The 25,822-nt window shown below is 36.1% G+C and overlaps 3 protein-coding genes across 3 annotated transcripts; 2 read left to right on the top strand and 1 right to left on the bottom strand.

Annotated features, from left to right (window-relative positions):
- The first annotated feature begins 2,131 nt into the window (after positions 1–2,131).
- LOC100261493 (cation/H(+) antiporter 1) lies at positions 2,132–5,293 on the top strand. Its single transcript, XM_010653328.3, has 4 exons — positions 2,132–2,474; positions 2,632–3,630; positions 3,741–4,657; positions 4,797–5,293. Exons 1-4 carry the CDS (start codon positions 2,322–2,324, stop codon positions 5,071–5,073), a joined length of 2,346 nt encoding a protein of 781 aa, XP_010651630.1. The 5' UTR covers positions 2,132–2,321; the 3' UTR covers positions 5,074–5,293.
- A 1,980-nt stretch (positions 5,294–7,273) lies between these two features.
- Positions 7,274–8,713, top strand: LOC100249629 (probable carboxylesterase 15). Its single transcript, XM_002277471.5, has 2 exons — positions 7,274–8,253; positions 8,332–8,713. Exons 1-2 carry the CDS (start codon positions 7,607–7,609, stop codon positions 8,636–8,638), a joined length of 954 nt encoding a protein of 317 aa, XP_002277507.1. The 5' UTR covers positions 7,274–7,606; the 3' UTR covers positions 8,639–8,713.
- Positions 8,714–9,826: 1,113 nt separating this feature from the next.
- On the bottom strand, positions 9,827–25,261 carry LOC100244480 (protein BUNDLE SHEATH DEFECTIVE 2, chloroplastic). Its single transcript, XM_002277621.4, has 4 exons — positions 24,883–25,261; positions 23,227–23,263; positions 12,753–12,836; positions 9,827–10,016 (listed from the first exon to the last, which is right to left on the bottom strand). Exons 1-4 carry the CDS (start codon positions 25,171–25,173, stop codon positions 9,964–9,966), a joined length of 465 nt encoding a protein of 154 aa, XP_002277657.1. The 5' UTR covers positions 25,174–25,261; the 3' UTR covers positions 9,827–9,963.
- Positions 25,262–25,822: the final 561 nt, after the last annotated feature.

The following is a 25,822-nucleotide window of genomic DNA, read 5'->3' as shown; positions in this document are numbered from 1 at the left end:
GATGTTCTTAGATCAATTCCTTACGGTAAAAAACATGTATGGATAGTTTGAAGGGCTCATACACCCAAGATCTTTTGCGTGATGACTTGAACCATGATCTTGACACTAAAAATATGGACTTTGGAAGAGTGGAAACCTTAGTTCTCTCTCTATTTCTCTTTAGAGGTGGAAGACGACTAATTGAAAGTCATTAGGAAACCCTAACCCATAAGGGGTATTTATAGGGTTGCCCACTAGGCTTAAGTGACGTGAGCTCATCAAGGATTGGGTCACTTAATCTAGCCCAAAATGGGTCTTAATTGATTAATTAAACACATAGAGGCATCTAATTATTCAATTAGCTCAATCCAAAGACCTTGTTCATTATCCTTTGTGCAACATTACGTAACTACCAAAACACCCCTATGCACAAGAATGAAACAAATAAATTTATGAAGGATGCAAGATGCCTTAGGCACATAATTCGAAACTTGGCAGCATGTATTTATAAGTTACACAAATCCTTATACGACTTAAGCAATCTACTGCATGTGGTATAATCACCTCAATGAATATTTGTTAAGTAAAAGATTATTTACCCATACATATTCACTAAGAAATCAACAATTAGATTTCTCAATTGTTATAATATATGTAGATGATTTGAGTTTTGTTGGAACTCCTAAAGAGATCATAAGAATAACTAACTATCTAAAAAGGGGAATCTGAAATAAAAGATCTTCAAAAACAAAGTTTTGTCTTGGCCTTTGGATCGATTATTTTTCAAATTAAATATTAGGTTATTAGTTAACATATAGAGAGAAAGTCTTAAAGCACTTTCATATAGACAAATCACATCCATTAAGTTCTTCGATGGTAATTCATTCACTTGAAGTGAAAAAAGATCCCTTCATCCTAAAGAAGATAACGAATAACTAGTTGGTCCAGAAATACCATATCTCAGTACTATTGGTATATTGATTCATCTTGCAAATTATACATGATCAAATATTTCATTCTTTGTTAACTTGCTTCTAAGTTATTATTTTGCATTAACTGATCAAAGACTTTATTCTTAAACATGTACTACAATATCTTAAATATCAATTAAGTATCCTAGTGGTCACCTCTACAAATCATTTAGAAATACTCCCAAATCATGAAGGAAGTCATGAATGTATAAGATTAAGGTTAATAATCCAACACATCTAAGAATCATGCAGAATATCCTCCATTAAAGGTAATGCTATCAAGTTGTATGAAGATAATGTTATTTATATTGTACAAATTAAATGAGGATTTATAAAAGATGATAGAAGTAAACATATATTCCCCATATTAATTATTTTATATTCATAAGCTCCAAGAAAATGGTTAAATTGATGTTCAACAAATCTAGTCATGTGATAATCGAACAAACCTAATCATAAAAGTATTACCATCGACTACATTGAAAAAGTTAAGATACAATATTTGAATATGAAGATTGAAATATTTACTAGTTGAAACGCTAAAGAAAGCATAATCATGTCTAGATGAGGGGTAACATCTAACAAATGTATATAAATACACCTGTTATTGATGGAGGAAGACACACTACAACAAATATGATGTTTTGCAATTTATTGATGGAGAAAGGTGTACATAACATCATCTAATTAGCCCATACATATTCGTGGCATATTTCATTGGGATGTGGCAAAAATTGATAACTCCTATAAATAAACTTGAAGAGTTGAAATATGATTTTTGTTTTTCAAAGAATTTGTGCAGTGCCAATTTCTTCTTACGCCTCCTAAATTCTGTTAGCATCCTCTTCTTTCAAATATCACAACCTTGTATGATAATTTTTGTTGAAAAGTTTCACATTAATTTTGTAAATCTATTTTAAACATAAATTGGATTGTATTATGAATGATAAATATTACCTTTCCACAGAAGAAAATAACGGGAAATGGGGTGGTTAGAGTGCAACTCCTCCGTGAAGAATGGTCCACCATCATCATCCGTATAGGAAAAACTCCCTACCACCTTCAATCTCGCATTTTCTCTCTCCTCTCTCTTCTCTCTTCCTCCTTCCTGGTTATCATTCTGAAAACAAAACTGAAAACTCAGAGAGTGGTTTCCACATAGAGGGCAAAACTCAATACCCGGAGAGAGGTTTCTACGTAGCAGAAGAGAGGAGAGGGTGGGAGACAATACCTACCTTTCTCCTTCTAAGCCCTCTCTCACCACCCCTGTACCCCACCCCGCTTCCATAAAATCTTCTTTCCATAATACAAATTAGACTTTCTTAGATATTGCATCGTCTTCTCTATTAATCTTGTTGTTTTACTGCAACAATGGAAGCAACACAGAGGATAGCCTGCAATGCGGACTTAATTAACCCACTGTTTACAATGGGCATACAGGTCTCCTGCGTTCTTGTCCTCTCTCACTTCTTTCACCTTGTCTTGAAGCCTCTCGGTCAACCCGGACCCATCGCTCAGATTCTCGTAAGTATGTTACCTAAACACCTTCATTAGTTACAAAATATTCATTCATTAAAATGACCCAGGAAAAAAAAAAAAAATTGTCTTTTGTAGTTTCAATATGTTACCTAGACTGTTTGGCTTGACGGAAAATTGATCATAATTAATATTGTCATGACAGGCGGGGGTGGTGATAGGTCCCTCAGCGTTGTCAAAAATAGGCGTTGTAAAGAAGACATTTCATAGTTCTTCCGAGGATTACTATCAAATTTTGGGATTATTTAGCCGTATATTTTTTATGTTCCTGATTGGCCTCCAACTGGACCTTCCTTATGCCATGCGCAACATACGGCGAGTAGGCACTGTTGCGCTTGGGGGTGCCATAACGTGTAGTGTGTTTGGTGCTGCTGTCTCCTTGTTTCTATATGATGTACTGGAAATCAAGGGCAGCAAGTTCTTATTTGCCCTTGCCTTGATGATTATTATAACTAATGCAGCCTCACCAGTCGCAATTCGTTTGGCAGTTGACTATAAGCTGGCAACTTCAGATGTGGGCCGACTTGTCATATCTTCTTCCTTGATCAATGACATTTGTTGTGCCTTACTCGTGTGTTTAATGAGCATTTTTTCTGCAGCATCTTCTAAAATAGGGGGAAAGATACGAAATGGTTTCCTTTGCCTCATACTCGTCGGGGTGGTTGTCATTCTCAACAAGCATTTATCTTTATGGTTAAACAAAAGGAACCGAAACCTGAAGCACCTAAAGAACACCGAATTCTTCTGCGTATTGTCACTCATAGTAGCAACAGCAATGTTTATTGAATGGAGCGGATATAGCAGCATAGTGAGTTGCTTTCTGATGGGTATGATGTACCCCAGGGAAGGAAAAACAGCTCGAACCCTGATGCACAAACTATCCTACTCTATTCACACCTTTGTACTTCCAGTTTACTTTGGCTACACAGGGTTCCAGGTAGATCTAGGACATCTGAAGAGTTTAGAAAATGCCGAAATTGTTGGTGCCATCGTCTTGTTAAGCATTGGTGGCAAGATTACTGGCACCCTTGGTGCTTGCCGGAGCCTAAACATTCCAGTGACACAGGGAGTTGTTCTTGCCTTCCTACTGAACGTGAAGGGCAATGTAGATCTTGTCCTGGTGGGCAGTGCCGTACAGAACTATGTAAGTTTATATTTCTGACATAAGGGATTAAAATATTCTTGCAACTGTGATTAATTTCAGTTCTTGAAGACAAAGAGAGTCTAACGTAACATGGGTACACAATATTGCAGAAATGGAGTGCGAAAGCTAACAATCTGCTTCTAATTACAATAATGATTAACACAGTTATAGTGGGGCCAGTTGTGGCTCTCATAGTGAGTAGAGAAACAAAATCTTTTGGTTACTGTCATGTACCGTTTGAACGACAAGACCCAGAGAGGGAGCTACGAATCCTGGCCTGTGTGCATGGCCCTCGTCATGTACCCACCATGGCTAGGATAATCCAATCATCAAATGGGGCTCAAAGCACGCCCATCTCCCCCTTCTTGATGCACCTCATCGAACTTCCTGAGAAGACCAAAACCAATTTGATGTATAATCAACTGCAAGATGATGAGCTGAGTGATGATGATGACTATGGGGGGAATGATGTGGTAGAGATCAATGACATAGTGGATGCCTTCTTCGCTGAGACAGGAATCATGACCCGTCAGCTCAAAGTTGTATCACCCTTTGCAACAATGTACGAGGAGGTGTGCAATGGTGCTGAGGATTTACGAGCATCAATCATACTCCTCCCTTTCCACAAGCACCAGAGAATTGATGGGAAAATGGAGAGTGGCAAGGAAGGCGTAAGGATCACCAACCAAAAGGTTCTTCGCCATGCAACATGCACTGTCGCCATCCTGGTCGACCGAGGTTTTTGGCTTGTTGGAGCCCCACAAGGACTGGGCTTTGAAGTACCTCAACATGTTGCAATTCTGTTCTTTGGAGGTCCTGATGATCGCGAGGCATTAGCATATGGTAGGAGTATGGGCATGCATCCTCATGTCAATCTCACCGTCATCAGGTTCCTGCCTGAATCATCAAAGGATCATGACGCGGGAATGAGAATTGCATCATATAGGGATGAGGTCTTAATGTCCATACCTGGCCGTGAGAACGAGAACGAGGAAGACAATGCCTTCCTAGCAAACTTCTATAACAGGTATGATCAAAGCAATAACAATAAGTGTTCGCCATAATCCCTAATGTAAATTTCATTCGTGTAGGATTATAATTCATTGTGTTTCAGTCAATCCCCACAAAAAGGCACCCTTTATAATGCTGAAATTAATGTTGATTAGGTATGTGACATCGGGCCGAGTGGGGTATGTAGAGAAGTACGTTGATAACGGGGAACAAACAGTGAATGCTCTAAGGCAGATGGGGGACATGTACTCCTTGTTTATAGTGGGGAAAGGAGGGCGAGGACAGTGTCCTATAACGATCGGAATGAGCGACTGGGAAGAGTGTCCGGAGCTTGGGACTGTTGGGGATCTTTTGGCTTCTGCGGACTTTGATGGTTCGGTTTTGGTCATTCAACAGCATAGACATCAGAAGATAGAGCTTACTGAGGATTGAGACAATCAATGTGATCTGAAATATGTAGTCACCAAATGCCAAAGACGTCTGCCCCCACGCATTCCAAACCATATGGAGATTCTCCATTCCTACACTAATTTGAAGGTGAAACTCTTTCATCTTTCTCTTCTTTAGTTGGATGAAAGCATCTTGATTGTAAATTGAAGAGCTTATATAATTGTTGTAGTTTACCCCTTTTATTTCATGGGAAGAAAACTCTGTTTGGACACCCTTTCTTAGTTCCCTACATATGTATGATAAATAAAGCATCTGCTACAGACATTGAAAATCCCATCTCCCCACTCTTAAAACACAATCTAATCTGGTTAGTTGCTACAGGCATATATTGCCCCAAACTAAGTGGTTATGGTTAAGACATGAAAGAATTCGTAGGTTGTACAATTATAATAAATAAATTCTTCATGATGAAAACAATTTTGATATTATATGAAAGGTATATATGCCTTACAATCTACTCAATTCCAAGACTACGTCTTAGGATTCTCTTGATGAGTCCAAGATGTGATTAATGTTAGCTATATATGCTTGTAAAGCCTTACCATACTAGATCGTGGTTGGTCAATTTCAAAAGCAAATAAAAAATAATCATTTTCATAATATTGTCAACCAAGAATTCCTATTAATCTCCACCTATTTCTTCAAGCTTTCATGATCACTGACCAAATAAAGGCTTAAATGACAAGTTGTTGAATAAAAGCCCGTTTTGAGTAATTCTAAAAAACGTTTTTAGTATTTTTAATGTTTGAAATTTTTTATTTTTCAAGTATTAGAAAGACTAGAAACACTTCTCGCAATCACTGTCAAACACACTCTAAAAGAGATACAACACCTCTATTAGGTAGATCTTGGTCTACTACCTAACAATTTCCAAGTTGGGTTTAGTTTATGGATTTTAAGCAAGCTTGAATCGTAGCTGGGACATTCCTAAAAGCATGAACAAAATAAGGATTTTAGTTCTACTCATAGCTACATAAATTTTGTAATATTACACAATCCTCATTGTCTTCCTTAAGTTTAAATATTGACATTTATGAAAGAGAAAAACTTTATAATTAACAAAATTACCAAGCTTTTTCATTATTCTAGAAATTTGGGGAAGAAAAGTTATTAAAAGCTAAAAAAGAAACTAATAAACCTACTAAATTCTCGATAAAAAGTTATAATGTGTTTGGTAGTCATTATATTCGAAGTGCTTTTAGTAAAAATGCTTTCTCCGATCAATTCGATCAGGCACTCGCTATCTATTTTCATTGTTCAACTCTTTGACAACATGAAAAAACCAAAAGCTCTGCCCCCCTCTCTATCGGATGGAAGGGCAGAGGCCTTTGGTGTCCCGGATCGGTAGCTCAAGACCTTTGGTCTCTACCCGGACCCGATGAAAAAAATGTGATCACTTCTTATGGACTCGTTGAGAATAATTCTGATCTAGTTCATGGCCTATTAGAAGTAGAAGGTGCTCTTTCTTACGATTTCGCAAACATAATCATACGTTACGTATTATACATGCTAATTTGAATTGATGATAAAATGTTTTTAGGAAAATCATCTACCAAATGTTTCTCCATAAAATAGGAAAGTGATTTTGCAATATCATTAGTGATTTTTAAAATTTTTAAAAGTGTTTCTTAAATTTTGTTAAATATCTAATCTTTTTATCAAAAACACTTTTTAAGCTAAAAAGCTTCTCATAATTTCTATTAAACGAATTTCTAAAGTGCATTTGATAGTAATTTTAAAAAGTGTTTTTAAACTTTTTAACACTTAAAATTTTTTATCGGTCAAGTATTAAAATATTATAAACATTTTTTAAAATCGCTACCAAATACACTACTGATAAAAAAAAATTATAAGACAACTAGATTACATAGCGGTAGTTACCTATCACATTCTAGGCTGAAACAAGAATTCAAATTGTTGAATGATTCATAAAAACACAGTAATCAATTACTATCAAAATTTTCACAATAAAAAAGAGTCATGATATCAAGTGGGGTGTAATGGAATTAAAATCCAGCTCTTAGTTAGGATAATAAAATGAGTAGATTATATGGGATATATGATTTTTGGTTTAAAATACTCATACATATCAAGAACTAAGGTAGGATTAACATGTAAAACAAAATGTGTCGGCAGAATATATCTAGCAGGATGATATGGTCCATGTGAGTCTGTTACTTGTGACGAATTCATTCTAATAGAAACAAATTGAACACATCATCTCAATTATTTGAGTGAAATATAAGCTGTTTCCCATCACAATATTTTGATATTTCTATTCAACTAAAAAATCAAATACTATCTAAAACTATCAACTATAGTTTAAAATAAAAGCTTATTTAAGTTCATATATTAATAGAAACACCCAATCAATGGAATGGCATTAGAATAAGCACTATGTGACAAACCTTATTCCCACGTTCCCTTTTTTTGACTCTTTCCTTGTTTTTGTTTTCTCATTTCCCCTTCTTTAAAGCCCGTCAAAAGGCATCTTCCCACGGGCAAGGTGAGAGAGATGTCTTCTCCCTATGAGGTTGAAGAGTGTCGTGGGGTTCTTCGAGTTTACAGTGACGGCTCCATAGTCCGCTCCTCTCAGCCAAGCTTCGCCGTCCCTGTACACGATGATGGCTCTGTCCTGTGGAAGGACGTCCTTTTTGACCCACAGCACGACCTTCAGCTCCGGCTCTACAAGCCGGCTTCCCCTTCCGCCAAGCTTCCCATATTCTACTACATACATGGAGGCGGCTTCTGCATTGGGTCCCGCACATGGCCCAACTGCCAAAACTACTGTTTCCGCCTTGCGTCTGAGCTTCAAGCGGTTGTTATCTCACCTGACTATCGACTCGCTCCTGAGAATCGGCTACCGGCTGCCATCGAGGATGGGTACAAGGCTGTGAAGTGGCTCCAAGCTCAAGCTTTGGCTGAGAACCCTGATACCTGGTTAACCGAGGTAGCCGATTTTGGGCGAGTTTTCATTTCTGGAGACTCGGCAGGAGGTAACATCGCCCATCACTTGGCGGTTCAGCTGGGATCGTTGGAGTTGGTGCCGGTTGGGGTGAGAGGTTATGTGTTGTTGGCCCCATTTTTTGGTGGGACAGTGAGGACCAAGTCGGAGGCTGAGGGACCTAAAGACGCCTTTCTGAATCTGGAGCTGATTGACAGGTATCTTCAACTCTAGCCTAGTATTATTTAAGCTCTGCTTGATGATGAGATCCTGAACGATGAATAAAATTATTGCAGGTTCTGGAGGTTATCTATACCTACTGGTGATACCACTGACAATCCATTGGTGAACCCGTTTGGGCCTCTTAGCCCCAGTCTTGAACCAGTGGATCTCCTCCCCATTCTAGTGGTTGCTGGGGGAAGCGATCTTTTGAAAGACCGGGCTGAGGATTATGCAAAGAGGCTCAAACAGTGGGAAAAGAAGGTCGAGTACGTTGAATTTGAAGGGCAACAGCACGGATTCTTCACTATTTTTCCTACCTCGGAGGCTGCAAATAAGTTGATGTTGATCATTAAACGATTCGTAATTGAAAATTCTAATTAATGTGGCACTACGTGATGTGTAGTGATTGTAAGTCCTACTTCAAATAAAATTAATATATATCTGAATGTTATTTAATCCTTTCATATTATATTCATGGTTTAAAATAATTTTTATTTTTATTTTAAAAAAAATCATCATTGACAGTTTTTTTTTTCTAATAATAATAAAAATCTATTTGAACCTATAATTTACAAATAAAATTATTTTTGAAATTTAATACTCCTATTTAGTAATTGTTATGGAGAAACAATTTTTAAAAATGTATAATAAGTTTAATAATATTTAAAAATAATTTGAAAAAAAAATAATAGACATAATTAATACTTTAAATTCTTTAATAAACTTTTAAAATTTTAAAAATAATTTAAAATTCAAAATACTAATTAATTAATTATAAATTAAATAAAAACTTTCAAAATCCATTGGCCAGGATAGTAGTAAATGCAGGCAGGTAATGAAAATTTTGATTCATTCATACCTTAAAAAATTAAATTTGATTTATTTTTAAATTCATTTAAAATAAAATAATATTAATAATTATTAATTTTAAATTATTATTATTTATTTTTAATAAAATAAATCAACGATTAATATCCATATTTCTATAATATTCATAAAAATATAATTTATAATTTTATTATAATATTATTATTCATATTTTATTAAAATTATTTTTTATTTTATTTATAATTTAAAAAATATTTTTAATAAGACTTAGAATTAAATTTAATTTATATCATATAATTGAATTAAAATTTTTTTTTTTAGGAAATCAAAATAAAAATTGTTTTTTAAAAACAATTTATCCAAAATAGTTTTTAATTTTCTTTATTTTTAAAAAATGTTTTTAAAATTAACTTGCACTTATAAATGAAAATATCCCGGACAAGGTATGAATTGAAATCCTACTTATAAGTGAAAATTCATTTCATTTGGAATCATTCCCGATTTCATTCCTATAATTATTTGAATTATCTAAACATGAAAAAGGATTATTCCATTTCCATCATTACTTGAAGTTTCAAAATATGCCAATAGACGAGGATGGAAAAAAAAAAAAAAGGAATGAAGTGATCATTCTCGCTCCTCGTACCCGCGTAGGAAGATGAATTTTCTAAAGCCCTCCTCTCTGTAAATAACAATTTTCCATTTTGCACAGAGAGAGAGAGAGAGACAGAGGGAGAGAGAGATTCAACTTTACAATTTTCATTACTTCCAGCCCATTAGAAATATTGTAAACAAAAGAATTAAAGCTTCAGCAAAATTAGCTTAGGGGTTGAAACAAAAGGGAATCACGACAGAAATGAGAAATTTTGAGCCACAGTTTATAAGCGTTTAGAGTACCCTGAACCTCCACATCTCTTGCAGAATATCAATCCTAGAGAGAAACAACACCAATAAGCGGGTGAGAAAAATGAATGATGGAATTGAACTTAAGAAACAAGGTAAACTCAATGGTCGGACCCAACATAATATAATCTAAATGAACAGTAAGGTTCCAAGAGATGAATTATTCCATTCTGAAACATTGCATGGAGAACACACCAGTGGCTTTCTATTATCATGATACTTCCATAGATAGAATGTTATTAAAAGAAATGCACTAATAGCAGGCGGACCCTACTCCATGGGATGTATACATAGAAACAACCCAAAAGAAAAGGAAAACGAAAAAGCCAAAAACAAAAACAAAGGCCGACAAAATTAGTCTAGTACTAAAATTTCTACAAGGTCATGGAAAGATGAGTTCCCCCCTTGGCCTAATGAAATGAGGGGCATAATTCAATGGCTTTTTCGTTCGCTCACTGAGAACGGCAATCCCCACAAGATGCCAAATGGCGAGAACAAGGGGGCCATAAGGCATTTGCATTCTACCAATGGAAGAAAATATGATTACCAGATTCCTGCTCCTTCCTACATAGATGACAACAATTCACCATGGCCCTACCATCAATATGGGGGAGTCTTCCCCAAACTGCTTCACAAGCACCACCTCCCCCAATAAAAAACAATACAAAATCTTGGATTACCAAGTTTATCCAAGGATCTTAGACTTCAGCCTTGGCATCATCAATCCAAGACACTGGCAATTGTAGATCATCCGCCCCTATTCACTGTTCCCCATCAATCACTTCTAATATGAATTTGACATACTTGACCAAATTTTGACTCCAGTGCTTTTCATCTCATGTACATCTTGAACCTTTTCCAACAGAGTGAATCATCCCTGTCCTCCATAATACAACATCTATGGATACAAGCCAAGAAAGGCATCACCATCTCGAGCTACCCTAAACATGGAAGTTCCTAAAGTTATTCAGGTTCTAATAACTGATGCTGCCTTCTAAACTTCAATAAGCAGTAACTCAGACCCTTTTATGAGAAACATATGCCTGCCAATTATTCCTTAAAATGCCTCCTCTATCCATTCCCCATTGATTCAAGAAACCACCTCTCATCAAAACCCATCTTAATAAATTAATATATATATATATATATATATATATATATATATATATATGTATGTATATCTACTAAGAAATCCCAAAAACCTGGTTTTATGCTTTCTCAATATTCAACTTGCAAACCAAACCTGCCTTAGTGCTCTTAATTGTAGAATTTATATCTTTCATCATAATAAGGACGGCACCAAGGATTTGTCTATCCTTGATAAATAAATTTTAAAGTTCCAAGACAATTATTCCAACTTCAACCAATCAGCCAAATGTTTATATATTCCTCCCACTAAATTAGGTCTAAAGTCCTTAATTTCCTTTGTATCACCTTTTTTTTTTCTTTTTTTTTTTTTGGATACATTCACAAAAAATGTAGCAGTCAAAACTCTTCTTAGAAAATATGGTTAATAATCAAAGTCATAAATAGCATTGTTTTAAAAACCAGACCAGACTGACTGGTTCGACTGTCGGCCGGCCACCAATCCGGTCCGGTTCGGCCATTTGAACCAGAGATCCTTCAAACTGGCGTCGAACCACCAGAACCGGCGGTCGAACAGGTGAACTAGCTGACCTGGCCAATTTCGGGTGAACCAAACAGTTATCCTCCTCCCATCCAACCTGCCTCAACCGCAGCCCCCCACCCGTTCCTTCCTTCTTAGCCCCACGCAGCCCCCCTGCACCTTTCCCTTCCCCTTCCTTCTTCCCAGTCCCCCGCCCTACCCCCCTTCTCCATTTCCAGTTGGTGCCCCACCCCCTGCCAAACCTTCATTCTTCCAGCCCCTCGCAGCACCCCCCACCCACCCACCCACCCACCTCCTCCTCTTCCTTTTGCCCGCCCCTTTTCCCCATTCATTTCCAGATTTTTTTCCCTTTCCATTTCTAGTTGCCACCATTGCTCCCCCCCTCCCACCAACCTTCCAGCCCCGCACGATGCATCCCACCTTTTCCTTTTTGCCCGTCCATCTCTCCCCTTCATTTTCAAATTATTTTTTTTATTTTTTTTTATTTTTTTACCTCATCTCCATTATTATCTATTTTATTTTATATTGGTTATTTTTTTACTTTATGAGTTTTAAAAATTGTCATTTTAATTTAAATTAATGAAAACATTATAATTTAAATAAATTTCTAATTTTAAAATAAGTTTTTGATTTAAAAATTCTAAAATTCAAATTTTAAATTAAAATTCTGATTTTAATTTAAATTTCTAATTTAAAACTAATTTTCTGATTTTCAATTAAAATTTTAATTTTTAAATAATATATAAATTATTATTTTTATTTTAATAATTATTTTAAATTTTAATAATATATAAATTATATATTTATAACGTCACCGACTCGATCACCGGTCCGATCAATAAACCATGAACCGATAACTTTTTTGGTTCAATGATCAATCCGGTTTTGAAAACATAAAAAGTAGCGGTCAAAACTCTTCTTAGAAAATATGGTCAATAATCAAAGTCATAAATAGTCTAACATTAAACCCAAAAGAAAAAAAAAAACAAAAGACTCATAAATTACTAGGAAGAAACATGATGGCTTCATTCTAAAAGCAACACGAAACATAATGGGATGGACCATTTTCAAATGGATATATAATAGTCTCATCTTTTATAACTACTATAGAAATATCCAACAGTTAGAAAATAGTACCTGCTCCCTTGCACACCTTACAGTCAACCAAACCTGTTTCTTGCTTCATCTTGCCATTGTCACAAAAAACACATTTTGTGCCACCTAATCATAATAAATACCGTCATTAACTTGTTTATAATGTCAAACACCAAATATATAATCACAGATAATTATGAAAAAAAAAAATCATTCTTTAGAGAAGTCACTAACATTAACAAGTGGTGGATAGGTTATCAATCTTCATAATGACCAAAACATATTGAAAGAATTGAAAGAAATATTATATATATATATATATATATATATAAAGAAAAGTAAAGGAACTTCCTTTCAGAAAAGCCATTTACTGATTGGTTGATACCACATCTATAGATGTATGAATGTCTATTTATCTCTTAAGTAAGCAAATAAATGATACAACATCCAATCTATGAGGAAATTAGTGTATTGACAAATTCTTTTGAAAGATTTAGATATGGGGATGCATTGCTTTTGAATGTTCAAGTCAAATAGTGATGATGACTTGCATGCACATCTTTTTAATATTTGCAGGCCCACTTACACTCCTAGTAGGGCAAGTGGCTTACAGATTTAGATCTCAAATAATAATGAAAAAAGTTTACACAGACCTTGAGGCGTTGAAGCAATCTCTAAAAGTTATCCAAGTAACAGATAGGCTTGTCATGAAATGGGTTTGAGAAACATGGTTGATATTTCTAAGATAGAGCCCTTAAAAGTGGTGACATGATGTAAAAATTTGGTTCATTATATATGATATCTATTGTTTTCTATCTTGTTTGCATTATTCTTATTTTTATTTTATTTTATTTTATTTTTTTGGATGGGTAAAAAGCAATATATTAAAACAAGGCACTCCAGAAAAGCGCCTCAAAGTACACAGGAAGTATACAAAGGATGCTTAAGAGCGCCACAAAAAAACAAGAGAGTAAAAAAAACAACACCCCCTCAAACAAAGCACAACCAATCTACAAACTCAACAACGGAAGAAGGGCCGACAGCTAAAAACCCCTTAGCCTATGCCCAAAGGTTACAAAGGAAATAAGATTTACACCCTTGTACCGAATGACCCTCATCTTCAAATGTCCTACTATTTCTTTCCTTCCAAATTGTCCAAAAAAGGCATAAGGGAGCAGCTCACCATACTTTTTTCATCTTCTTACCCACAAAATAACCATGTCAACCTAACAACATCTCTCTAACCAGTGACAAAAGCACCCACGACACCCTAAACAAAGAAAACAACAAATGCCAAAGACTCCTTGCCATATCATAATGCTAGAGGATATGATCAAGAGACTCTTCCTCTGAAAGAGACAAGTAACATCTATTAGCCAAAGGTCACCCTCTCATCTGAATCCAATCCAAGGTTAAGACCTTATTCCAAGTAGCCTTCTAAGTAAAAAAAGCTCACCCTCGGGGCACCCATAAGTTCCAAATTACACTAGTAGGAAAATCCCCTTGTCGTTCCAGTTCTAAGGCCGCCTTATAGAGAGATTTGACATTAAATTTACCATCCTTAGACTTTGTTCAAACCACCTAATCTTCCACATCTCCACACAACCTTCTTCATTGCAATCACTGAAAAAAACGCTCCACATCAACCATCTCCTAATCGTTGAGCCGCCTAAAAAAACGAGGATGCTAAACTCCCCCCTTCAGAGAGGTTCCAAACATCTTCCACCCAAGCCTCCTTGGATGAGGATATAGCAAATAAGGAGGGAAAAGAGGTGCTTAAAGGATCGTCACTACACCACCTATCCTTCTAAAATCTAGCCCTCCTCCCATTCCCCACAGAAAAAGCCATATTGCCACCTATCACATCCCATTCTCTCCTAATGGCTTTCCACAAACCTACCCCAAACCTTTCCCTCGCTTCACAAGAACACCACCCACCCACTTCTTCCCCATACATCCCACAAATAACTTGCCTCCAAAAAGTCTCCCTCTACAATGCAAAATGCCAACTCCATTTACACAAAAGGGCATTATTGAGCAAAGCTAAATTCCTCACTCTTAAATCACCCTTATGTTTATCTAAGCAAACAATAGACCAACTTACTAAATGAGGCTTCCTCTCAAGGGCCCCTCCTCCTTAAAGAAAATCTCTTTAGATCTGCTCCAACCTCAATCTGACTTTCCTTGGAATACAAAATAGAGATATAAAATAAATAGACATACCAAATAGAGTGCTGCTCCGAATTAAGGTAAGCCTACCTCCTTTGGAAATATATTGTCTTTTCCAAATCAATAGTCTTTTCCAAAGCCTCTCCTCCATTCCATCCCAAACTACCACATCCTTAAAATGAGCACCTAAGGGAAGACTCAAATAAGAAGATGGGAACACACTAATCTTGCAACCAAACTCTTGAGCCAAGTCTGCTACAATGTCCACTCTCCTCACTAGAACTAGCTTACTTTTCTCCAAATTTACCCTCAACCCTGACATCGCCTCAAATCACATAGGTAACCAACTCAAATAAGTCAACTAATTTAGAGAAGGCTCACAGAAGACTAAAGTGTCATATGCAAACAACAAGTGAGAGATTTCCACTCCTACTTCTCTACTATTGAACCACCATCCCAACAAAAAGCCTCCCTCCTTAACTCTCTTCAACAAACAACTGAGGGCCTCCATGACAATCACAAAAAGGTAAGGGGATAAAGGGTCCCCCTGCCTCAAACCCCTAAAACTTTGGAAAAAACCAAAAGGAGTTCCATTGATAAGGACAGAGAAGCTCACTATAGAAATACACCATTGAATCCAACTGATCAACTTAGAACCAAATCTCATCTTTTCTAGCAACCAAAATAGGAAATTCCAATTTACATGGTCATATGCCTTCTCAATATCAAGCTTGCACATGATACCACTACCATTGCCTTTCTACAACAAATCAATAGCCTCATTGGCAATCAAAGAGGCATCAAGGATTTGCTTACCCTCCACAAAAGCATTTTGGGACATGGATACCACATTTCCCACCACCTTCTTTAGCCTATTAGCTAACACTTTAGCTAACAACTTGTAAAGGCTACCCACCAAGCTTGTAGGCCTAAAATCCTTAAGGTCTTCAACACCCCCTTTCTTAGGAATTAACACCATAAAAGAGTTAATACTCTTCACAAACCTGCCCCATTCATGAAAGTCCTTAAAAAACCCCATAATTTCTTCCTTCAAAAAATCCCAACCAAATTGCCAAAAACCCATAGAGAAGCCATCAGATCCAAAAGCTTTATCCCCACTAAGATCTGAGAGAGTACTAAATATTTATTTTGATTTGTTTGAGCATTCACGTCAATATAACATCAAAGATCTTGAATTATATATTTCACACCAACATAATATTTATCCAAGTTGAATTATTATGGGTTCAGCCAATTTAACTATTGGGCTCAGTCAACTACAATAAGAAGAATGATAAATTAAAATTTTATAGTTCAGCTGGCAAGAAACTATTCCTGACTCAAATCACAAATTCTAGGATTCATATGAGGAAGGATTTTTGGTGGGGTAATCAACTTATCAAACGAGCTTTCCCCAGGCTCTGCAGAATTTCAAGTAGGAAAGATTTCCCAATTGCACACAATTCTGCATGCAGGATTTTCAGCTTCTTAAAGAATTTTAATGATCATTAATCTAATAAAACTTGCTTCTCTTATCTACTCCAGTGATTTAGTCTACTTTTCAACATGGATACCCAAAGAATGTGTTAGAAATCTGCACAATTCCTTAATTTCAGAGATCTAATTAATTGTTATTTTGTTACCATGTATATTCCTAGTACTTAGATGTTAGATTAGTCAAAAATATTATTCTTTATAGGACAGTTGTATTATAGCTAGAAAGTTGTAGAATCTCAGCTTGGTTTGAGCCTGAATCTCAGCCTAATTTGGTAACAACCTTGTATGCATCTGTGTATGATTCTTATTCAGTAATAACAAGAAGAATTGGTTCTAACCAATATGGTATCAGAGCACCATTAAGTTTCTGGACTCTCTATTCTTCTTGCATTTTCTGCAAAATCTCTTTAACGTCTTCGTCTCGTTTTTTTTTTTTTTTTTTTTGTTCTTAAACTCTTTTGTATTTGCATTTGGCAAATATGACTGGCAAACTCTCTTCTCAAAATCCTTCAAATTTTGTCAATCCACAAAAGTGCTCAACAAATCTTGACAATCCAACCCTTCAAATCACTATAGAAAAACTCAATGGCTACAATTTCCTAGAGTGGTCTCTATCTATCATGTTGTTCTTAAAGAGTAGACATAAAATGGGATATCCTCAAGGAACAATAAAAGAACCAAACTCCACTAATCCCAACTATCAGACGTGGGAGGCCAAGAACTCCATGGTAATATCCTAGTTATTGAATTCAATGAAGCTAAAAATCAAAAAGCCTTTCTTATTTCTTTACAAGACCAAGGAAGTTTGGGATGTTGTTTCCCAAAAGTACTCAAAGCAAAGAGTTGTAGCCCAAATATATGAGTTGAAAAGTAAAACCCATGTCACTGAATAAGGAAATCTTGATGTGACTTCATATCCCAGTAACATGGAAGTATAATGGCAAGAACTTGACATGTATCAACATGTAAGAATGGAATCTACTGTAGATGTTGCTAGACTTGCATGAACAAGAACATGTATTTGAATTCTTTGCTAGTTTAAACTCTTGAGTTGGATCAGATAAGAAGTCATGTCCTAGGAAAAGATCCATTCCCTTATTTACATCAAGTTTTTCCCTTGTAAGTCTTGAGAAATCCAAGTTGGGAGTCATGATGAAAACATCCTCTACATCATCAACTAAAATCTCTGAATATCATGGTTGAAACAAGAACTATGGGAGGAGAAAAGATCTAAAGAGATCAAAGCACACTCAAGAAAAGATGTTAGGGATGTCTTGCATGGAGAATCGCGCATTGTGGCAAGTGTGGAAAAGTCAAACCTATAGCTTAAAAAATGTGGTGATATTGTGCCACCTCTTCAAAATGTAGGGGTTAGAAAGGGTAAGGGTGTTGTAGTCTTTGATGAGGTGGAGAAGCATTGGTGGGCCTAAGCCTCAATCGACGTTAATCAGGTAGAAGGCATCATCTTGGAGTTGAATGCTAGATGAGGAGGTGGGTTAGATGGTGAATGGAGGCCCAAAGAGATACCTAAGCCTTTCCTTTAAAAGGGCCAAGACAGCTTTAAGTTTAAACTTTAAAGAAGCTATGAGGGTTGATTCAAAGAGGCGGGCCCCTCTTAGGCCCATCTTCACCCATTAAGAGCTATTACTGTGAGTGATGTTCTTTCGACCAAGGAGGAGTTCGTCTGAATCAGGGCATAGGTTATAAAGGTGTGGACATTGAAGGGTCAAGCCTTGCTCTGCCGACGTCAAGGGGGAGCAACAGTGGTCCAAAAAAATCACCAATGAAGTGTTGGAGGCTAAGGCCTCCTATTTCCCAATCACGGTTCCTTCTCTTCCCTCTTCCTTAAGGTTCAGGCTTACCTATCCTTTGTCTTCTATTTCTTAAGGCAAGTTTCCAATGGATTAGAGAGGGTCTTTCCAATTGAAGAGATACCTTTAGTTTTTCTGATGACCCTAAGAGGTGTTATTCGAGCCCCTAGGAATGATTCTAAACCACAACACATCAATAGTATTCCTAAAAAATCCAATGATTAATGGTAATGTCCCTAATCAAAGGGCAGACCTCACGTGTCTTAAAGAAACTTAGGTCCAACAATTGCTTGTTTAGAAGGAGAAGAGTTTAGTTGTAGACAAATTCTTAAGTTAGGGTGTTGTTGACGTCAAAAGCAAGGGTGGATTTTTGTCTTTTGGGATGGTAGAGTGATGGAGTTAATTAATAAGGACATGAAGGCTTTTTTAGTCTCCTATTGGTTTAAAAACAATGAAGACAATTTCATTTGGATGTTGTTTTCAAGGGTGCATGGGTTGGTAAAAAATGTGAGTGGATTTTTGGGTGGAGCTATGTGATATTAGAGGGCTTTAAATTAACCTATGGTGTATCAAAGGGGATTTTAACATAGTCCATTTCCTTAAGGAAATGAGAAACTTCAAAGAAATTCAGTAGCCATGAAGCATTTTTCAAGCTTCATTGAAGAGCTTCACTTAAGGGACCGTCCTCTAGAAAGTGGTCCTTTCACCTAGATTGGGGGTTTGAATAAACAATGTTCATCTAGGCTAGATCGCTTCATGTTTCAGAAGAGTGGGAGAATCATTTCGGTAGCCTAATCCAGTGTGTGTTGCTAAGATAAGTTTCTGATCACACTCATTTTATTAAAAAGATAAGGAATGAGGAAGGGCAAAATCGTCCTTCAAGTTTGAAAATATGAGGCTAAAAGAAGAAGGGTTCAAGGACCTGATTAGAAATTAGAGCTACTCTATTGAGGGTTTGTTTAGCCCATCTTGGCAACCGAGCTAAAATTCCAGAAGCTCGATCTTAAAGCTTGGAATAGAGAATTATTTTGAAATGTTTGTGCCATTTTGCAAGCACTTTTAATATATTCTTATTTACCTATCAAAAAAAAAAAAGTACTTGGAAAGGTTGCTACAAATAAAGCTATAGCTCTGAAAAAGGGAATCCATTCTTTCTGTTGATGAGAATGAGGCTAGAAGGAAAGCAAAGGAGGAGTATTGCAAGTGGGAAACAATGGAAAAAGTTTCGTAGATACAAAAGTCAAGAGAATTATGGCTTAAAGAGGGAGATAAGAATATAAATTTCTTCAACAAAATGGCCAATGCCAATAGAAAAAAGAATTATTTGGATAAAATCAAGGTCAATGATGTTATGTTGCTTGAGGATGCAACCATTGCATTGGGTGGGGGGGGTGGGGGTGGGGTTGGTGTGGTGTTTAATGCTTTTCAAAACCTTCTTTTTGAGTTGGGGGATTGGAGACCAAGCATCAATAGAATGCTTTTTGAAAATTTCGATGATGACGATCCAAGGTGTCTAGTGGCTCCATTTCCAAGGAGGTCTTTTCAACCCTTTCTAGTTTGTGCGCCACATTCATTTGAGAGAAAGCCTTTCGTTAAACTCCCTATGGAAGAGGGTTATTTCAAAGGAGGTTGGTCCTGTTGGGATAGAGCCTTAGAGTATATGGCATGTTGTAACAATTTTAGATTCATTAATAAATTTATTTATTTATTTATGTATCTAGTTCCCTTTAATATCTCATATGCATTAATTAGTTATCTCAGCATACATGTCCATATCACTTGTATTGTATATGACTTAGGTGCACTACGAGTGGATAAAAAATACAAGTCATGGGCTCCTTGCAAGATAATAAGTTATTCAGTCTATTCATCGATTTAGGCAATCTAGTAGAGATTGTTGTGCATTATCTCTCAATTAAAGGGATGGCTTGTCTTGGTTGTCAAGATGGGGTTTTCATGGTGAATGCATTAATGTATATGATTACATATTGGGCAAGACCTACGGTGAATCATGACCTAAGTTCATCAGGTTGTCATGATTCACCAAGCTATTATATGTCAGACTCTCAACCTTGACAAAATATTAAGTCTGTGCCAAAATCAAGAGGAGATTTTAACCTATTAGTGAGACCCTGATTTAGTCATATATCACTACGAATTGTGTCTTTGTTGATACAGGTTAGTAGCAATAGGTATTCTCAATAGAGGCACCATGATATCTCATAGGATTAAGAAAGTATATCATCATGGATGATCCAAAGGACATGTAATCAAGAAGACTATGGCTATAGTAATTCCTTTAGTGGAATTTGACATATGCTCTTTGGAGCTAAAGTATGTCAATTGTTCACATAATAGTTGGATTTGTAACTTAAGGATTAGAGATGTAATCTTGATCATAGTTGTGAAAGGCACGCCTAGGCTCGAGGCGGCGTGACCCCACCCTTCGACGCCTCGCCTAAAGGCAGGCGACGCCCCTTCACAAAAGCGTCGTGTAGGCGCGCAAGGCATGACGCAGTCACCTGACTCGCCTCCGGCCAGGTATGCCTTCCTTCTTCTCCTTCTCCTTCTTCTTCTTGTTCTTCTTTTTCTTCTCCTTCTCTTCTTCAATTGCTATCAAGCTGTAGAGGGCTAGGGTTGAGAAGCCCTAATTTTATTTTTATTTTTTTGGGTCCAAACCGACGTCATTTTGGCCCTCATTTTGGAGCCTGTTCCTTTAAAAAAAAAAAAAAAAAGGTCATTACGGCATCGTTTTGGAGCTTGTTCCTTTAAAAAAAAAAAACAAGCCAAAACAACACCGTTTTGGCCCTGTTTTCCCTTCCAGCCCCCTTTTTCTGGTATTTTTGAACCTGACACCACTCCCAATCATGCCCTAGCCTCAGCCATGCAGTGGAGAAATGAAGAAGAAGAAGAAGATGAGGAAAAATAGAGGAAAAATAGTCACGTACCTTCCGGGACCTCATCATGTTGATTAAATTGAAGTTTTGGATGATATTTGATGATTTATATGTTTAGGACAAATAAATGATTGTTAAATTTGATTATATTATATAAAAATATATATGTAAATTAGGGTGCGCCTCACTTCACTAAAGTCTGCGCCTTAGGTGAGCCTTGCGCCTCAGGCTCCAGGACTATTTGTGCCTTGGTGCCCCTTGAGCCTTTTAAAACTATGATCTTGATAGATTGATAACACTAACTTATTAGATTACAAATACCAGTTTATGGGGGGCCTGCATGTAGTGGATAATAAGTCACAAACTCAAGTTTCCCCTCATTATAATTTCATAGATATTAATTGATTTTTTTATTTTTTTTTGTGGAATGTTGAATCAATTTCGAAATTAGATTATGAGGGAGCTAGTATTTCCCTATGGGCTCAAGCTTCTAATACATAGTGCCACGTTTTATTTGAAGGATTTGGGTTTCTGGTTCATAAGCATGCATAAGGGCATTTTGGTAAAAACACAAGATTGCATTAGATCTTATGAATAGTCTTTCTAGAATGACCTCATTAATTAATTGAAACCTAATAGGGCTAATTAATTAATTAGGACCTAGGTGAGCTGGATTAGATGACCTAAGTTCAATTTGAGCTCAAGTCACTTAAGTCCATAAACCCCCTTGAGGGTTTAGGGTTTAGCAATTCTATTTTCCAAAGAGGTTTTTCCAAAGAGAAACCCTAGCCACCCTCAAAGAGAAAGAGAAGTCCACATTTCTCTTGTGTGCTTGGCTCCATATGAGGAGAGATCAAGTGGAAAAACACCGAATAGATGAGATCTATGAAGTTTTCAACAACTTCAATGGATTGGATTCGACTGGGAACATCCAGATCGTAGGTATGTTCTTTATATCTCTAGATCTAGGTTCTTTATGGTTTTTGATGTCATATTTTCCATTGTATTAGATTTAGAGAGTCTAGGAATAGATTGCATGCACCCAATTCGATCCAAGACCAGGGAAACAGAGCAATCTAGGATTCCCATTAGGTCTTGTAAAGGAGTGAGAGAATGGTATGAGAAGGCAATAGGAAGGTTATCAAAAGTGGATGGGAAGGCATTTAAGACTAGAATGGTAATCAAGGTGAGAAATGGTTTAAGGGTGAAGTTTTGGACAAATAGATAATGTGGGAAAGAACCTTGGAGCTTGTCTTTCCCCACATTATTCTCAATAGCCACAACTAAAGATGCTTAGGTGGTTGAGATATGAGAGCAAAGTGCGAAAGGGAAATGTTGCAACCCTAGATTCACAAGAAAGATCCATGAATGGGAAATAAACAAGGTGGAGGCCCTTTTCAGGAGACTATAAGTGTAGTCGATTTATAGAGATATAGAGGATAAGATGGTTTGGCAAAACCATGTGGCAATTTCTCAATTAAATCTCTTTACTCCTTTTTTCCATTCAAAGATCAGAAGTGTTTCATGCAAGCATGATTTTGATTTCTTGGGTCCTAGTAAGGGCAAGCTTTTTCACAAGGGAAGCTACATGGGGCAGGAAACGTTAGACCAAGTTAAAAGGTGGATGATGAATCCCAAATGGATGTTATTTATATGCAAAGGAGATGAAGAAATAGTTGATCATATCCTCCTTCATTGCAAGAAAGAAATAATGTTGTGGCGGCAGCTCATTTTTGCTCTATTTGGGATTGAATAGGTGATGCACTCCACAGTAAGAGAAAGAAGAGAAAGAAAGTCTAGAAAGTTATTCCTTTGTGTTTATTTTAGGCCATCTAGAAAGAAAGAAACAGGAAAGATTTTGAAAATATTGAAAAATGAAACCAAGTCATCAAGCAATACTTCATGTGTATTTTTTGGGGTTGGGTTAGAGTATACATAGATGATAACTCTTTATCCATGTTGAACTTCATTGATTAGGGCATCCACAAGTCATTCTTGCACCTAAAACTCCACTCCAAATGGATTATCATTTGATACAAGCAACAACAATAGTTAAAAGGACAAATCTTCATTTAATCTAAAAAGTAAACAGACACATAACACTCATAAATACATTTAGAATTGGTCAAGAAAACAGATTACCATTTCCAGCACACCGCTCACAAGGAACAGGATCTCCCTGCAAAATCCCACCAATTATTGATCAAAAACCACAATAGAACAAAAGCTTCCAAAATAAAGAATCTACTAGTTTCAACAAAAAACTTTTCCAGGGAAAAGTTTTCTTGAGAAAAGAAAAGAAATTTCTGCGCGAACAACATAATATTTTGAAACCATTAATTTGTTGAACACATTAAATATTTTTCAAGCTTCCAAATCCATTATAAACTAGACATGGCCAATGTTTTTAATCCCATCTTAACCAGTCATTTGAACCTCCAAGCAAGATCATTACACCACAAAATAGATCACATGGTATGATTATTGATTATGATCCCATTCTTCCTAGTTGTTTTATCTTAATGAGGAAAATATATCACAAAATTTTCCTATTTTCAAAAATTATGACTAAGGCTGCCAACACTCCCTGGACCCTGCACCATTCCACACATTTTCTCTTTCTTTGTCTCTCCTTCCTTTCACCTTAAACTACTAACATTTCATGGATAAATTAATATATATATATGTCTTAATATCTTTAGTTTGATCTGTATCTGTCTTAATCTTGCCCTTTATTCGAGTAATTTTTTCTTTGCCAAATTGCCCAAGAATGGTTGAGACAACAACCATCCATCTCATTCGTACTTTGGATAACTATATAACCATCGAAGCCTGTTGAAGTGACTAATTCTTGGAAATTCCGGGGCATTGAGGACAAAGAAATTGTTCGAGTTACCCTTTCTATCTAGTATAGTACCAACACGAACACACTTGATGTTAAGAAAAGATCTTTTGCAGGAAGGTTGGCTAGAGATTTCTTGTAAAAACACTAGTCCAGCCCAGTTTATAATGAGAATATTTCCATTTTTTTTGGATTCCATGTATTATTCTCATTATGCACATAATGGAGGAGCCGTATGATATATATATATATAACTCGTTCCATCCATGAAAACAATCACCAAACTCTACTAAAAACTAGAGATTACAAAAACATGGGCCTCTACTAGGAAGAAAATGGTAGAAGAAAAAGACATGGAAAATAAAAGAACTGCATCAAATAGTCATCCCAAAACAGAGTCTGGAAGTTTGGAATGGAAATTCTCTACATCATAAACAATATGGATTCATCCAAAAGCCATAAAACCTGTATCCAAAGACACCCAAACAAGAACAAGTAGAGAACCTCTCAACTCAGAAAATATATTATCGAAAACCACCAGTCTTTTACAAAATGCCTTCCCAAAGGAATGAATCAAACAGACATCCATTACCGTAATACAGAGATCAGGTACAACCCAAACCACATAACCACTCTCATTTTACAGGGTTCCAAACGCACCAAAGTCCTTGTTTGGAACAAAGAATAGAAATACCGTGACACCAATTTCAACAAAGGAACCCAAAAGAAGCTCCCTCGAAATACTATTCCAGTATGAATTCGAAACAAACGCCCAACCAACTGGACCCACCATTTCCTTGGCACAAGTGTGAATTATATTTCCTTCAGTTTACATCATTCAAAAAAATTGGTCGAGATATGCTGAACCCATTATGCATTTGAAGCAAAAACCAATTTCAAAATCCAAACCCATATACATTCAATGAACCCCAGAAAACTGTAGAAGAGAAACATACCTTGAGTCCCAGAAATAGAGAGAGGGCAATGGCGGCCAGAACACTGATAGTGACAAGAAAAGTTTGAGTATCCAACGGCCTGTCAAAGCTAGTGAACAAGAAAATGGGGTGGAGAAGAAGGTTGGTCGGCTGTACAGAGGAAGAAGAAGCGCAAGAGGAGTACAACAAGGGCAATTGTGGGCTAGTTGGGAAGCGGTGGAAAGGGATTGGGTGGAGAGGAAAGTGAAGCAGACAGGTAGACGAAGAGAGGGAAGAGAGTGAGCAGAGAGAGCAGTGAGGAAGCGAAGCCATATGATGCCCTTTGCCTCCTCGGATACACAATCCCCGGGATTGTGCCTCACAGCCGCTGCCTTTTTTTCAGGGAAAATTATGATTTTTTTTTTTTTCTTTTAAGGACTAATGTAAATAATAATAAAAATAAAGATTGAATAAGTTGATTTGCAAAATTGAAAATAAGGAAAATTATGGGATCAATCCAATTATTTTCAAAATTAAATATGAAATATAGTATATTTAATTTTTTTATATTAAAAAAAAAAAACATTCCACCTAATTTTAAAAACATGACTTCAATTTATGATTTTTTTTTTAAAAAATAATTTCAATTCTATTTTAATCACACAAAAAATGGTTTCAATTTTATTTACACAAAAAATAATGTTGACTTATATTCTTTACTTGGAGAGGAAAAAAACAGTGAATTTCAACTTGTTGCTTCATATAGCAAACATAAGAAATATATTCTTTGTGAAAAAAATTATAATATTAAATAAAAATAATATAATATTTTTAAAATTTATAAAATTAGTTAAAATTAAATAATTAAATTTTCTTTTATTTTCAATATATTCATATTTAAATATTATGCATAATTTATTTCATAAAATTTAAAATATTAATACATTTATACTTATGCATAAAATAAAAATTAAATATTATT

The sequence above is a fragment of the Vitis vinifera genome, chromosome 6 (assembly GCF_030704535.1).
Source record: "Vitis vinifera cultivar Pinot Noir 40024 chromosome 6, ASM3070453v1".
Classification (NCBI taxonomy): Eukaryota; Viridiplantae; Streptophyta; class Magnoliopsida; order Vitales; family Vitaceae; genus Vitis; species Vitis vinifera.
This window is presented reverse-complemented; position numbering and strand designations above follow the sequence as displayed.